Below are 16,342 nucleotides of genomic sequence, written 5' to 3'. Positions count from 1 at the left end.
ATAGCCACTGAGTAATAGCCCATCCCTTTCGGCAAAGCTGCGTCGACGTTGATTTTAATGCAGCCCTCAGGAGGAGGACTCCATACCGTTGAGAGGTACCTCGTTTGAATATCCGGAGCCAAGACCATCGCCTTTTGGAACTCGTTAAGAAAAGATTGACCCCAATTGATGAGATGTTCTGCTTCCATAGCTTCTTCGCCATGCATTAATTTGTTCCTTACGTCCCAGACCTTCCACGCAATTATAAGTGCCAAGATGAACTTGTCCCGCTGGAGAAATGCCCTCGCATGACTAATCCAATTCCACATCGAACTTTGTGGCCGCATGGGTCGAAGATTGAAGAACGGCGAACTCCAAATCTTCCCCATCTGGTTACACTCTTGCAGCACATGCAAAAAAGTTTCAACATCAGCACCGCATCGCATGCATATGGGAGAAGGGACCATTTTCCTTCGGTGGAGCTCCGCGCTTGTAGGAAGGATATCCGAGCAAGCTCTCCATAGAAAGTTGCGAATTTTCGGAGGGAGGGGAAGGTTCCAAATCTCGGTCCACTTATGGTTCGCTGCCCCGCTATGTGATGCTTCATTCCTTCCCCGACTGTTAGTTGACCGATGAGATTGTGAAATAATATTATGATAGCAGGTTCGGACCGTAAACTCTCCCGACTTAGAATAATGCCAAATCCACCTGTCTCGTGCATTACGAGTTCCAATTGGAACCGCTAAGATCCGTTCTCTGTCCACTTGCCAAAATTGCGAATTAATGATTCCAATATTCCACGTGCATAAATCGGGGTCAATGAGATCCGATACCCGATTCGGGTAACTGCTCATAATTGGCCGTCGAGTCAAGACCTTATGATTGCCATCGTCTCGCAACCATGGATCGGCCCAAATAGATGTGTCATGACCATTCCCGATGCGCTTCCGAAGTCCTTGCACCAAGAACGGGCGCGCCTTCAGCATACTCCTCCATGTAGCCGATGGTCGAGAACCGATTGCCGCTCGAAAAATATCGCTCTGTGGGAAGTATCGGGCCTTAAGAATTTTGGAGAGGAGAAGGTCAGGTTTAGTAATTATTCTCCACATCTGCTTAGCAAGCAAAGCATAATTGAAACTACGCAAATCCCGAAATCCCATTCCCCCTGCCGATTTTGGTGTACACATTTTCTTCCAAGAAAACCAAGCTACCTTTCTACCCGAACCCCCACCCCACCAAAAACCACGGATGGTAGATTCAAGATCAGCAACCAAGCCTGCAGGTAACTCGAAGCAACACATCAAGTACGATGGAATAGCTTGTAACACAGATTTAATCATTACCTCTTTTCCCGCTTGCGACAACTGCTTTTCCCCCCAACCCTTAATTTTCGACCATAGACGATCCCTCAAGAAGTGAAAGATGTCCTTTCGAGATTTACCTAAGGATGCCGGCATACCCAAATATTTGTCATGGCGATCTACCACTTGAAATCCAAGTAAATTGTGAATAGAGGCTTTCACTGAAAGTGGTGTAGCTGGACTAAAGCACATAGTAGTCTTCTCGTAATTAATCTCTTGTCCAGATATACGGGCATATTGATCAAGAATTTTCTTCAGAGCAATTGAGTCCCCATCACTTGCACGACAAAAAAGAAGAGTGTCGTCAGCAAAGCACAAGTTCGAGATAGTGGGCGCTGTTGGAGCAATTTTAACACCGTGCAATTGTCCAGCAGTCACACCCTGTTGGATCATAGAAATAAAGATCTCTGCACAACAAATGAACAAATATGGGGAAAGAGGATCGCCTTGCCGAAGCCCTCGGGAAGGGAGCAAAGAACCAAACTGTGAACCATTGAACAAAAAAGAGTAAGAGACGGAGGACACACAAAGCATAATAAGATCAACAAAATTGGGAGGAAAACCAAACCGGGTAAGAACTTTCCTCAAAAAAATCCATTCAATCCGATCGTATGCCTTGCTAATATCAAGTTTAATAGCCATATAGCTCTTTCTATTACTAGAATTTGTTTTAATGAAACGATTCACTTCATAAGCGACTAGAACATTATCAGTGATAAGGCGTTTGGGAACAAAGGCAGATTGAGTGGGGGAGATTATATCATTCAAAATACGCTTGATGCGGTTGGCGGTCACTTTAGATCCGATCTTATAAACAACATTACAAAGGCTGATCGGTCTATAATCGGTAATTATTTCCGGCTTTTTGATTTTGGGAATTAAAACAATAAAAGTATAATTAAGAGCCGGAGGCAAGATTCTCTTGTTTAAAAAGTCTAGAACACATGATGTAACACTAGTGCCGAGAATGTGCCAATATTTGGTAAAGAAAAGAACAGGAAGACCGTCGGGACCTGGAGATTTGAGGGGGGGCATAGAACTAATAGCAAGAGTTACCTCGGATTCCAAGAACGGAGAGGAAAATGATCTGTGCAGCTTCACTTGTCACCCTCGGTTCCACTTGTTGCAACACCTCACCTATCTCCACCTCACTCGGGTTTGTGGTCTGGAAAATATGCTGAAAATAATCCGCAATAATGCCCTCAATTGCATGCCCCTGTTTTTGCCAATTTCCGAACTTGTCTTTCATCTTGTCAACCTGGTTGACCCGTTTTCTAGACGAAGCCTTTGCGTGGAAAAAACGAGTGTTTCTATCACCTTTTTTAATCCATTCTACTTTACTAAGTTGGCACCAATATGCATCGTTATCCCCATATAATTGTTCTAATGCTGCACGGAGTGTTCTAATTTCCTCCTTAACGTCCGTGGTTTGACTACGCGTACTAAGAGAATGGATCTTCTTCTCGAGCTTCTCAATTTGAACCCTCGGCGAACGAATGGTGGTTTTGCTCCACTGGATCAGCGCTGCCCGACATTCTCTTGTTTTGCTCAAAAGGTCTTCAATTGGATTAGTATTCATATTCTCATCCCAGGATCGTCTCACGACTTCTTCACAGTCCTCCCGCCTAATCCACATGGATTCAAAACGGAATGGACGCCGCGTTCGTCGTCTGATATTAGTATGCACTCCCTCGAAAATAAGCAATATTGGGGTGTGATCGGACCCCGAATATTGTAAGTGTTGGACTCGGGCAGTGGGGAAGAGTCCAGACCAGTACTCATTTGCACAAACCCGATCAAGTCGGGATCTGATAGTGAATGGATCTTATTGTTTGTTCGACCACGTGAATGGATAACCCTCGAAGTCAATAACTGATAGACCACAATCGATCAAAGTGCTTCTGAAGTCCTCGATGAAGTGCGGTGACCGTGTATTGCCCCCAAGTTTTTCCGAGTTGCATAGAACCTCGTTGAAGTCACCCCCGATAATCCATGGCAGCTCACTGCGCGTATGGAGATGGCGCAACAAGCTCCAAGATAAGTGTCGCCTGCTTTGGTCAGGTTGTCCATAAAAACCAGTGCATCGCCATTTGAAGTTCGTAGACAAACAAGATACCTCAACATCAATATGGTTTTGCGAATAACTCAAAAGATCAACGTTAGTCTCTTTGCGCCATAACATAACCAACCCACCTGTCTGTCCAACTCTATCTACAGCAAATCCAAAACAATTCCATCTTCGTTTAAGTTTATCAATCAGCTGTGGTGTTGCTTTCGTCTCCGATAGAAACACCAATGTGGGGTCAAACCTTCGGAGCATATCTCCGATCTCGTGAATTGTCAAGGGTCCCCCCAACCCTCGACAATTCCAAAATAAACAACTCATTGTCCCCGGCGGGGCTGCGTTGCAGCCTCCACCGATATGGAAGGGTCTTCATCTCGAAGAGATAGGAGGGGTTTTTTGGTTGCTCTTTGGGTATCGATAGCCATGTTATCATCAGCTTTCTTCTTTTTGTTTTTAGCCGCCACTTTAATAAATCGTCTTGCAGGTGTACTTTCCAAGTTACCAGGCTGCTCTAGTACCACATTAGTCACCAACCGTGATTCGTCCACCTCAAAAGGCGGGTGGTTTTCTTTCCCTTCTGATCCGCTGCCATGAGGTGTGGCACCATTCTTTGGAGTCGGAAGATCGAATATGGTTGGTCCTCGGGGGGGATTGTGATGGGGCAGACCTAGGTGTTGACCTGTAGATGGTCGGATTGCTTGTAGTGGAAGTCCTGAGTTGCTCTCTTCCTTGTTGAAAGAAGCTCTAAGCCAACTACCATACGGAAGTTGGTCCCCTGGATCTACAAATCCGTCATTATACCGCAGCTCGCATCTCTTTTCATCGTGCCCAATGATCCCGCAGAGGAAGCAAAAATTAGGGAGACGTTCATAGGTGAAGGAAACCCATGTTTTGAGTCCCGCCGAATCATGAATAAAAACACCACGTTTCAAGCTTTTCGACACATCAATCCAAACCTTCACACGTAGAAAATCACTAAACTCTCGATTCCGTGGGTTTATAACCTCGATAACTCTTCCCAGTTTGTAACCTAGCAACCTTGCTGTTTCTTCTTTTCGTTGGCGCGGGGGGATTTGGTGAAGGCGAACGATAATCGCCATATGATTTATCACCACTTCTGTTGGATCAGAGTCGGGTAGAAGTGGTTCAAATAGCACCGCTTTTTTATCCAGAAGCCATGGACTCCCGTCTCTAGCATGGCGATAATCCAATTGATGATCAAAGGTAATAATAAATCTGTTAGATCCGATGTGTTGGAACGAACAACCCTTCACCGGCTGAAGAAGACGAAGAAGGTTTAGTTTCAACGTGTGACCTGATATGTCCTTCGCCGCCACTACCCTGCCAACCAAACTGTAGTTCGTCTCTGAAGCCCTAGTATCAGACGCGATTGTGGGAAGGACGACGCCCTCTTCCTCCTCCGCTGAAAGACTTACTTGCTTGGCAAGGTTCTCCGAAAGTGCATCCATGAGTCAAGAGATAGATGTGGTGTTGTTACGGGAATGAGCGGTGGAAGTGAAGATGCCCAGGAGCAGATCTGAAAAGGATGAATAAGACAGAATACAAACTATGAAAAGAAACGGAAAACCCTAGCCGCTTATGGAAGAAAATAACATAAAACACAACCCTAGGAATATAAGGCTTAATAAGCAAATATAACCAATTAAAGCAAGAAAACAATCGATCGGATCGTCCGAACAATCTGAGAAAGTAAACCAAACAAGAAAAGGAAAAGGGATTAGAGACCAAGAAGAAAGAAAAGAAAGACAGATGAAGGAAACGAAGGGAAGAAAGAAACTCCGCCTCTCACTCAGAGAGAATACCGCCTCTCATTCAGAGAGAAAATTCTTGGCTTCTTTTCCATCATCTTTAGATACCTATTCTATTTTTTTTGTTGATGGTATTGAAGTGAGAAAGAAACGCTATTTGTTTTAGCCGTCCTCGTAATATAATTTATATATGTGGTATTGATTGAATCAAAAAATAAAAAAATAAAAAAATTGAAAATAATTGAAGATTCGAGTCTCAATATTGACTCGACCCTATATTCTTTTATGCGAGCATGTGAAATATTCCTTTCATCCTGGAAAATAATACAAGGTTTGTCACGTGCAGTCAACGAAACATACCATGTGCTCTCTCCAGATAATGCAAATAAATGTCAGATGAACCTACTATTACTATTATTTCCATTGTTGATTATTTTCATGTATACTATTATTAATTGTAATTTATAATCATAAGTAAATCAAGGGTCAATGTGAATTTTGATTTAAACAAAAATAAAATTGGATTTATAACGAAGGTCTCACAATACGCGTGCGTAACTAAGATCGAATTCAAGACCTCGCGCTACAAGAATGTGATTGACCGTAACATTCGTGTTTAACGGCTATTAAGCAAAGAAAACGTGTAAAACGGACAAACTTGCCCTTGTTTGGCACTCAACTTCGTTTCATATTAAGTCTCGCTTAAGATTAATGCACGCTGATTAAAAAAATTATTAAATAGCCTTGATTTTAGGATAAAGTCGGACAAAAAGAAACTTATCCTACCTTAAGGAAGAAAATTTATGGGTAAAGTGAGAGTTAATATAAAACGGAGAGAGTACTAAACAAGACCACTCGAAACATACATTACAACGTTTTATAATTGAAATTCATGCAACAAGAAGTCTAGCCACGATGTAGTAATATAAATATAGAAATATAAAATTTGTTAATTTTTTAAAGCGAAAAAAAACAGAAAATTGAAAAAGTTGTCTAATAGATGCTACACTGCGTGAAATACATTCATCAGAAAAAACATCCGCCTATTCATTCACACACACATCCATGTGGGTATGTGCGGATGAGTTAAGAGGTTGATATTCAGCTGATGTACACTTCACCAGATGTAACACATATTTGACCAGCAAAAACTAGAATAACTTGGCAACATCCTTGACCAAGCCCTTATTTGCACGGGCGAATTCGTCAAACTCTTGGTACGAAATGCAACCATCACCATCGGTGTCGATCTCGGCCATCATGCGCTGGACTTCCTCCGATGTGACGGACCCCAGCTTCTGGAGTGCCTCACCGAGTTCAACGGCCGAGATCTTCCCATCTCCGTTTGCATCGAACGACTTGAAAAGCCTCTCACGATCCGCTACATCTTGTGGATCATCAGCCATTGTTGTTGTTTGATAGCTAGAGATTGTTCTTTATTTATTTTTTGGGATCTACAATTGTTTATTTAATTTAATTTTTTTTTTGTGTTTTTTTGGGGAGGTTATGAATGAAAGAAAGAACCCAAGATTGGCTTATGATTAGATGGTCATCCATTTTTCACGTCGAGGAGGTACACAAAATTAGTAGCTATGCCTTAACAAAGTTGGAATTTAGGAGATTTTTTTGCCTATGAATTTGGATCTTGAAATATGGATTTTGAGGTCATTTTGAGTCGAATTTGTACTGAATTTTCAACTTAATTTTCGACCGTCGATTAGAACAACCACTAGCTTATCAAAATTTCTAAAGATTAGAATAAAAAATAATTCAAAAGTAAGATACATTATTCATGAAATGTCACAACTTACAATTCATGCAAAGCACAACATGAAAATTCGAAATTTTTACGATAATTTCCAGGTCGTTTATGTAAGAAATGGTTCGAAATCTCTAGAACTACACCCGCATACTTGAAAAATTGGGATGATTCAATTTCGGATGAATGAATTCATCGTTTTTATGATATTATATATCATTGGCTAAAATATAATACAGAACTGAGTACGAAAAAAAATCTACGCCACTGGCTTGAGCATAGCATTAAGCACGATTTCCCGAGTCGGCAATGCCGGAATAGCACCTCTTTCCATCACAGTCAACGCACCACAAGCATTAGCAAATTCCAGAGCATCTCTCAACCGATCCTCGTCCTGTAAAATTGAATATTGTAAGTGGTGATAAACGAAATAATTGAAGTATCACACGATTCGGCAACTAAAAAAAAAAAAAACGAAACATACGAAAAATGACTAGTCGGTCCGTCCTAAATGGGATTATGTAACAATTAAGACATTTAATTATAAGGCACGTACTTGAAATATTTACAATATAATCATTCACTTGTGGCAATAAATAATAATAATTATTAGGGAAAAATTATGCCCACCCCTGAGTTATGGTCATATTACGAAAACCCCCCTCCTGTTTGGGTAATTACATCCACCCCTCAACTATGTATTATCTTACGAAAAGACCCCTCCAGAGGTAAATTTAGGGATGTTAATTCGGTTAAACCGAAACAAAATTTCGCTACGCCAACATTTCATACCGTTTACCGAACTAAATACACGATTTGGTTCGATAAATAACCGAATTACATAAATTTTATGTAAAAATATTTTAAAGGAGGGGGTGGCTGTAATTACCCAAACAATAGGGGTCTTTTTTGTAATTTGGCCATACCTCAGGGGTGTGGCCGTAATTTGCCCTAATTATTATTATTATTACCTGAAGCAACGAGGTATCCGAAGCTAGTTGTGATAAGATTCCTGCCACAAAAGCATCTCCGGCACCCGTTGTATCTACTGCTTCCACTTTCAGACCCTTTACTCTTCCACTGAACTCCTGGAAATCCCCAAACGATATTTTATATGTATATATATATATATATATATATATATATATATATATATGGTTTTAACTCGTATAGACAGCAAAGCAAGCAAACCTTGGTATAATATATATATATATATATATATATATATATATATATATATATACACATATGGTTTTAACTCGTATAGACAGCAAAGCAAGCAAACCTTGGTATAATATCGGCAGCCTTCCGGACCTTCAGTAACGAGAAGCAATTTAAGGTTCTCGTGGTACAATTTGCGAACCACATTATCGTCAAACGGGTCTTCCCCGTTTGTTAAAAAGCATATTTCCTCCTCACTAATCTGATATTTTTAAAATCACCGTAAAAAAATGTATATACAAGAGGCGACCAACGCTTAATAAAATCGAGTCTTTATTATGACAAATGAATATATTTCGAAAAAAAATTAAAGGTAACCTTAATTATATCAGCAGTATCCCATATACTAAGAATGCCTTGTCTTGCACTTTCAGCCGAAGGCCACAAAGGAAGCCTCAAATTCGGGTCGTACGAAAGAATAACGCCAGCCTCTTTTGCAGCCTTTGCGGCGGCAATATGTGCCGATTTACAAGGCTCCGTGATTAGACTTATCGAACCGTAGTGGAATATTTTCGCCTGAAGATTTGTGTAAGTAAATCCGTAAATTAGAAACCTAAGACGGTTCTTGATTATTAGGACATGAGTTAAAATCTTGATTATAATTTTTTATACCTTCTTAATTAGTTCCAAGTCGAGTTCGGATTCTTGGAGTAACATGTCAGCACTAGGATTGCGGTAGAACATGAACTCGCGCTCGCCGTCTTTTCTGAGAGTTACGAAGGCTAGAGCGGTGCGAGCCCCGGTGTCGAACCTCATCCCTTTGTTATTTACGTTGTTCTCCTTTAGAATATCGGCTAACATGTAACCGAATTCATCTTCACCCACCTAGCGGAACCAAGAGAATGAGTAATTTCCTTTAATTAACTTCCGATTTGGTGAAAAACAAAAGTTAACTTGAAGTTGAATTTACAAAAAGAAAGATTCACAACTCATTACATCGAGCAACAAAACAATTATTTTCGGTCTTTGATATAGTTCAACTAAAAAACAAAGGATAACTCGGAATTAATACGCCGAATTTCACATCACCCCCTCAATAAATTTTATTTACACGGATTTTTCCTAAACTCAATTAGATGTTGCATTGTGCCCACCCTAATCACATGAGTTGCACGCGATTTTGATAGGGGCAAAAAGGTCCAACTAATTGAGTTTGGATAAAAATCGTGTTAAATTTCCTTAATTTGTCCTAAATATATATATACCTTGCCGATGAAAGCCGAAGCACCACCAAGGCGAGCAATGCCGACAGCAACATTTGCAGGAGCACCGCCAGGAGCTTTCTTGAAAGCCGGTGCTTCCGCCAGAGAAAGTCCGCTAGTGGTCGGCACAAAATCAATAAGCATTTCGCCGAAGCAAACCACGAGAGAGGATTCGTCTCTATCCAACGCCCCATTACCACTTCCTAATGCTTCTCCTATAAATTACAAACAATCGCAATAAAAAAAAATTAAAATTAAATTATCGAGCTGATAAATCATTAAACCAACAAACATTCCTTTTGATTCAAACATTACAAATACATTAAAGTACTAAACTAGGGTTAATTAATACGAGTAATTGGGTGATTATGAGTTTAATTAAGTAATTAACCATCCCCTTCTTAGGTTTGTTAAACTAACTCCAACTTTGTATGAATTTCCAAAATTGCTTCCCACACACGCGCACACGCGCTCGCACACACACACACACAAGAAGGGGAACTGATTCTCACCTTGAAACATGAATCTTGGAGATGGCGGCAAAGAAGAGGGTGAAGATTTGAGACTGCATTTTCTGCGAAACGAAGTGGGCCCACCGAACCAATGGGGTGACGTGGAAGCTCGAGGGTTTGAAGAAACGGAGGTGGTGAAGAAGCTCAAGGCAGTGCAATGAAGAGCCATTTTTTTTTTTTTTTTTTTTTTGTGGGATTACAAAATTGGGGAATTAATTCACTGATCACACACAGTTGAGGGGAAAAAATCTAACCCCGATTAATTTTGTTTTATTTTCTTGGAGTTATAATTGATGGTTGCAGATGGGGGAACGGAACGAAGACAATTTACCTAGGATTCATCGAACTAAAATATTTGAAAGTAAAAATTTAGCTGAAGGAAGATATGTAATTCTTGATTTCTTTTTTTTTAACTGGTTTGGGGATGGGGAGTGACGGATAAAGCCAAGAATCAACAATTGAAGAGAGAGAAAGAAGAGAGAGAGAGAGAGAGAGATGAAGTCGCTAACTGCCAAGTGTACGTTGGAGTGCTTAGATCTTGTTGGACGGCCAACTGTATTCACACTGCTTGAGTGAGTGTTGAGACTCTTTTACCATAGTGTAGTGTAGTGCCCATTTCCCTTTTGGGCTTTTCTCTTAATTTAAATTGGTTTAAAAGGTATTCATATAATTGAGGGTAAATTCCGACCACGCTTCTGATGTAAGGTTAAATTACGAAAAACTAATTCGTGTTTGAGTAATTATAATTAGGCATCAACTATGGATCTTCTTACACGTTCATTCTTATGGTGTCAAATTCAACAGAATCTTCTAGATTTTGTGAAATGTTCTCTAGTTTGTACTCGTTTTGCGCATAAATGTAATTTCTAATGTACTGCAATCTGATATTTACAAGCCAAGAGACACATCTTATGATTATCTTGCTTTACAACGTGGAGGTAAAATGGGTACAAAATTTAGAATATTCCATATAATCTAGAAGATTCTGCTAAATTTGACACCGCAAGTGTGGACGTGTAAAAAAATTCATAATTGAGGGGTGATTGTCTATGCTGCACATATACGGATAAGCGGACACATTGATATGCGGATACGCGGACACATTGATATGCGGATACGGATACGCGGACACATTGATATGCGGATACGGAAACGGTGATACGGCATTTCCAAAAAACTAGGATACGGACACGGGGGATACGCTTAAATATAAAAAATGTAGGGGTATATTCTCAATTTTAAAAATATAGGAGTACATTTATAAATTGTAAAAGTATATTTATAAGTCGCCAAATCGCGTAAGAGAACCGCTCGCCCTTGCTGCTCGTGTTCTTGGTCGCTGTTGTCGCTAGAGTTTTAAAATTTTGGGTGGACTCTCAAAGAAGACAGAGGAAATATGTATTTGAGAAAAAAGAAAATGCGTGCTTTTTATTAGGGCTTTCTCTTCAAACACAAGACTCGTGTCCCAACTTTTTTAAAGTTGCGAAACCGACATGGGTGTCCTATTTATAGCTAAATTACGACACAGGTATCCGAGCCGTATCCGGACGTGTCCGAGTGTTCAGGTGTCGGAAACTGGAACTCTTCATCTTCTAGAATTGTCGTGCAACATATGTGATTGTAATTACCCAACGTAATAGTTTTTTTAGTAACTTAACAATACCTCAGGGATAGCCATAATTTACCCTATAATTAATGAAATGTTGCATTGGTAATTTTTGCTATCACTATTTTATCTTCTTTAGATCTAAATTCACCTCGTTACGATGTTCAAGATATTTTACCAAAATAATCACGAATACTACAATTTCTAAATTACTTCATTAAAATTGACTTTTAGAACATTTGTAAATAAGTCCTCCTCCTTCGAGTTGTATACAATTCGCTCAATAAGAATTGCAACAAAAAGGAAGTTGGCGGTAATTACATAACTCTTGACTAGATTCAGATTAAAGCTTATCAATAAATAAAATAGAATAAATAGCACTTAATTCCCCTAAGGTTACAAGTTTTTGCATATCCCCCATTTGTTCGTAATATCAGAACATAACCTCCTTGTGGTTTAGGGTTTAGCTTCCGTTAAATTTTTCGTGAAACTTAACCGCATGTATCAAACTTCAAGGGGGCCGTCATCTGCAAAAATGAGAGGGAAGATGCAAAGCACAAGGGGATCGATCATCTGCATAAAAAATACTTTGAAGTTTGACATATACAGTTAAGTTTGACGGAAAAACTAACAGAAGTTACCCTTAAACCACAAAGGAATTATGTGCTGATATTACGAGCTCGTAACCAGATGCGGGAACATAAATCCTATAATCAAAATGCTTTATAATTTGGGGTCTTAAGATATAAGTCCCTAGTGACAAAACTTATTAGAACTAAATGACAAGTCTAACTAAACTTTTGCTTCACATCCTTTATAAATTTCATTCCAAAAATGCCCTTCACAATAAAAAATTAAATCTACATCAAATAATATTTAAACTGTATTTATCATTATTAATTCGGCATTTAATATTTTCATTTTTGCATCTAGCATTTTTTATTATTCCTTTTTACATAGAACACATTTTTTTTCCATGTCCTATTGTTTTCATTATTATAAAAATCTAATTATATATATCATTTTTACACTATTATAAAAAACATAAAAAAATCTTTTTTTCGTACATAATATTAAAAATTATAAAAAAAAATCGTGTTTTTATTCAATTTACATATACTTTTTTAAAATTTTATCTGCTGTGAATATTATAGTAGACTATGAAATACTATGGTGTACTATGTTATACTATGGTGTACTATGTTATACTATGGTGTACTATGGTTATGGTGTACTACAGTGTACTATGGTCTACTACGGTTTACTGTTCCAAAACCCTAAAAACAAAAATAACTTCCGCCGTCGCAAACCCTACCTAGCAGCCGCGCGCCGCCACTCGCAGCCACCTAACCCTAGCCACCATATCCGCCCTTATTCACTACGAAACCCTAGATCTACCACCACATAGCCGCCTTTATTCATTATGAAACCCTAGATCTGGCACCATCGCCGCCAACGCCATAGCCACCGCCTCCGATAACCATCCCCACATAACCGGCCACCACCATGTTCATTCGACTCACTCCGCTACCCAGATCGTCGCCGCCTTCAGATCCACCGCCATAATAGATTCACCGCCACTCCGGTACCCACTCCGTCATCTCCTCCGCCGCCTCCGGCAGATCCGCATCCACCCCCTGTTGCATCTCCGGCACAATATTCGTGTCTCCACAAAAAAAAAAAAAAAAAAAAAAAAAAAAAAAAAAAAAAAAGAGAATAGCTATATAGAGATCGGCCGAGAGAGAGAGAGATCGACAGAGGAGGGGCAGAGAAAACGAAAGAGAAAAAGAAAGAGAGAAGAAGAAAAATAAATAAATCTGCTACAAGAAAAGAAACGTAATATGTAGGTCAAAATATTTAAGGTATAAGGGCAATATAGGAATAAAAAAAAATTAGGGATGTATATCCTATATTGTTTCAAATTAAGGATTTAATTAAAAGATTGGATTTTAACTTATTATTTAGTCCAAATTAGGTTTGCTTTGAGGGACTTATAGCATATTACCCCTTATAATAATTTTGTATAGTGATGAAACTAAGGGCTGTAAACTTCCTCAAATTGGCCTACAAAAATATGTAACCAGCCCATTAGCGCATATATCTGCTCCAGCCCATGTTCTTAATACCGTGGCTCAGCCCATCTTGAAAGAGCAGTGCTTGGTCAATATGGTCAATGCCACCACATTGACACAATTTTCGGAATTTTACAGGATAATACATATATTTATAATGTACATATTCTTTTTATATAAAATTGGATTTTTTGTGCGAAAGATGGTTCTCTATTTATTTTTTAGCAAAATGTTTATTCTAGTACTGTACAAGTTAATATTTATAATAAAATAAATAAATAATCTGAAATGATTTACGCGGCAGCAAAATTACGAATGTCGTCCACAATAGTCTTCTCTTTCTCTCTTTAAAAACTCTCTAATTCACCCAAACCCCAAAACCACCAAAACCCCCAAAATTCACAAAAACCCTCAACCCCTCTCACAAATCCTTCCAAATCCGAAAATCTCGTCAATTTGAAAGGTAATTAATCATCTAAAGTAGTTATATATATTGAATTTGCGGTTAATTATGTGAAAATCCCCAGAAAATCGCGATTTGAGGTTGTTTTTAGTGTTGGGTTTTCGAATTTTCCACGCCCAAAATGAGAGTGTGAAGGAAGTTTACACGCCTAAACCAGGCGTGAAAACTGCTTTCACACGCCCATTTTGGACGTGGAAAATTGTTTCGGGTGTTCGGTCCAGACGCCGGTTCTAGACCGGTCGTCCGGTTCAAATTTTTTTTTTGCCCAGTACAATTCACAGAAGAATTCCTTTTTTTTTTAACAAACTCGCTCCGGCCTAGTTGGTCAGGCGTCTCGTCTATTACACAATAGACTTGTGTTAGAATATTCGCAGTATCGTATATATCTGAATTTTCTACCCAGTTTAATGAAATGGATAAATATAATTAAATTAGTATTAATTATCAAAATGGTTGTAGCTTAGTTGGTCAAGTAAGTTGGTAATTCCACAATAAGGTCAAGTTGGTAATTCCACAATAAGGTCTAGTTGGTCAGGTAAGTTGGTAATTCCACAATAAGGTCTCGTGTTCGAATCCTTGTAACGACACAAATATATAATTTTTTTGATTAAACCTGACGCGGGAAATACTTTTTAGCGCCCAGTTTGGTCGTGAGTCGCGTTTTCGCGATTTATAGAACAAAAAGAAAAAAAATTACTTCATTGGGTTCCGTATCTCGATCCTCATTCGATGCACTCATTTTGCAAATTTTGATTAAACATGTTGCGGGAATTACTTTTTAGCGCCCAGTTTGGTTGTGAGTCGCGTTTTCGCGATTTATAGAACAAAAAGAACAAATTTTACTTCATTGGGTTCCGTATCTCGATCCTCATTCGATGCACTCATTTTTCTTTGCAAATCGCTACAATAACATGGGTTTTGGAACGATTTCTAATATAAAAGCTATTAAAAATAAAATCATAGAGAGAGAAAGGTAGGTAGAGAGTGAATTTTTAAAACCCGCATTTTTAATCTTCAAAAAACCTTTTTGGAATATTTTAAACCTGGCACGGGAAATACTTTTGCGCGCCCAAACCGGGCGTGAATCGGGCTTTATAGCGCCCAGTTTGGTCGTGAGTCGCGTTTTCGCGATTTCTAGAACAAAAAGAACAAATTTTACTTCATTGGGTTCCGTATCTCGATTCTCATTCGATGCACTCATTTTTCTTTGCAAATCGCTTCAATTACATGGGTTTTGGAACGCTTTCTAATATAAAAGCTATTAAAAATAAAATTGTAGAGAGAGAAAGATAGGTAGAGAGTGAATTTTTTAAAACCCGCATTCGTAATCTTCAAAAAACCTTTTTGGAGCTTTTGATATTTTACTACCGCGAATATCACCTCCCATAAATAAATAATTTGAATATAATCCCAATATATAAGTTTAGATTCAACAAATCGAATTTCTATCTTTATATATTAAGTTTTGAGATATGTTGATATAAAAGAGGAGATTGGTAATTGTTGAAAATTAGTACAAAAAAAAATATTAAAAATAAATAATTACAAAAATACCATTAAAATTTTTTAGGGTTGTCCAACTTTCATTTCTCTTATATATAAGATTGGATTGGATTTTATGTGCGAAAGATGGTTCTCTATTATTTTTTTTTCGCAAAAATATTTTTAAGTTAATATTATACACCAAGGATGCATATAATATATAAAATATTTTATAATAAGATAAATAAATAAATAAATCCGGTTTGATTTGGTTTAGGAAGAGTGTCAATGAGATCACATGAAGTGTGTGCTGGCCCACACAGCAGCTTTAACTGTACCCACACTTCTGACAGGTACATGTCTCACTCATACAACTACCACTTTGTTTCTTCTCTATTAAATTAATTACTAATTAATTAATCCATAATTAAAACCCTCTATTGTTAAATATTTTGTTCCAGTGAGTTTCCCAAAGTCTGTGCTTGAACGTGTCACTTATAGATTGGCTTTAACCTCTCAAACTCAAACTGAATAATTGCTACTAATAAATAATATATATTTGGGTAAATTGCACTTAAACCCCCTTTAGTTTACCAGTTTTGTATTTCACCCCCTCGGATATCAATTTAAGCCCTTTACCCCGTTGTGGTTGTCAATGTATAGCGGCCGTTTAAGAATCTGTTAAAACTAATGGAATTGGGTGCATCTCACCCGCTCAGTCCCTTTAAAATTATTGATTTAAAAAATAATAACAACAAATAAATAAAAAGAAATAATAATAAATAAATAAATCTACGAAAATGCTAAATGTAGGACCAGAAAAGTTGAATACAACATTTTGCCGAATATTT

At 38.3% G+C, this 16,342-nt stretch overlaps 3 protein-coding genes across 3 annotated transcripts; all 3 read right to left on the bottom strand.

The window, feature by feature from the left end:
* Positions 1-3,165: 3,165 nt before the first annotated feature.
* LOC148768326 (uncharacterized) lies at positions 3,166-3,726 on the bottom strand. The gene has a single exon (XM_088821098.1). It carries the CDS (start codon positions 3,724-3,726, stop codon positions 3,166-3,168), a length of 561 nt encoding a protein of 186 aa, XP_088677224.1.
* A 2,248-nt stretch (positions 3,727-5,974) lies between these two features.
* On the bottom strand, positions 5,975-6,681 carry LOC105975922 (polcalcin Nic t 1). Its single transcript, XM_013001174.2, has one exon. It carries the CDS (start codon positions 6,578-6,580, stop codon positions 6,326-6,328), a length of 255 nt encoding a protein of 84 aa, XP_012856628.2. The 5' UTR covers positions 6,581-6,681; the 3' UTR covers positions 5,975-6,325.
* Positions 6,682-6,940: 259 nt separating this feature from the next.
* On the bottom strand, positions 6,941-10,438 carry LOC105973924 (putative fructokinase-6, chloroplastic). The gene is made up of 7 exons (XM_088821688.1): positions 9,869-10,438; positions 9,360-9,571; positions 8,767-8,979; positions 8,473-8,670; positions 8,219-8,356; positions 7,905-8,021; positions 6,941-7,327 (listed from the first exon to the last, which is right to left on the bottom strand). The coding sequence occupies exons 1-7, from the start codon at positions 10,035-10,037 to the stop codon at positions 7,193-7,195; spliced, it is 1,182 nt and encodes a 393-aa protein (XP_088677814.1). The 5' UTR covers positions 10,038-10,438; the 3' UTR covers positions 6,941-7,192.
* Between the last annotated feature and the right edge of the window lie 5,904 nt (positions 10,439-16,342).

This window comes from Erythranthe guttata, chromosome 8, assembly GCF_056151865.1.
Source record: "Erythranthe guttata isolate IM_541 chromosome 8, IM_541, whole genome shotgun sequence".
NCBI lineage: Eukaryota > Viridiplantae > Streptophyta > Magnoliopsida > Lamiales > Phrymaceae > Erythranthe > Erythranthe guttata.
This window is presented reverse-complemented; position numbering and strand designations above follow the sequence as displayed.

Bases quoted from the DNA above. Each gene is read 5' to 3' on its own strand.
- LOC105975922 (XM_013001174.2), bottom strand. From the start codon at position 6,580: ATGGCTGATGATCCACAAGATGTAGCGGATCGTGAGAGGCTTTTCAAG.
- LOC105973924 (XM_088821688.1), bottom strand. From the start codon at position 10,037: ATGGCTCTTCATTGCACTGCCTTGAGCTTCTTCACCACCTCCGTTTCT. The intron at 8,980-9,359 runs GTATATATATAT...TGGTTCCGCTAG, and splicing joins CTTCGGCTTTCATCGGCAAG to GTGGGTGAAGATGAATTCGG. The intron at 8,671-8,766 runs GTATAAAAAATT...ACAAATCTTCAG, and splicing joins ACTTGGAACTAATTAAGAAG to GCGAAAATATTCCACTACGG.
- LOC148768326 (XM_088821098.1), bottom strand. From the start codon at position 3,726: ATGAGTTGTTTATTTTGGAATTGTCGAGGGTTGGGGGGACCCTTGACA.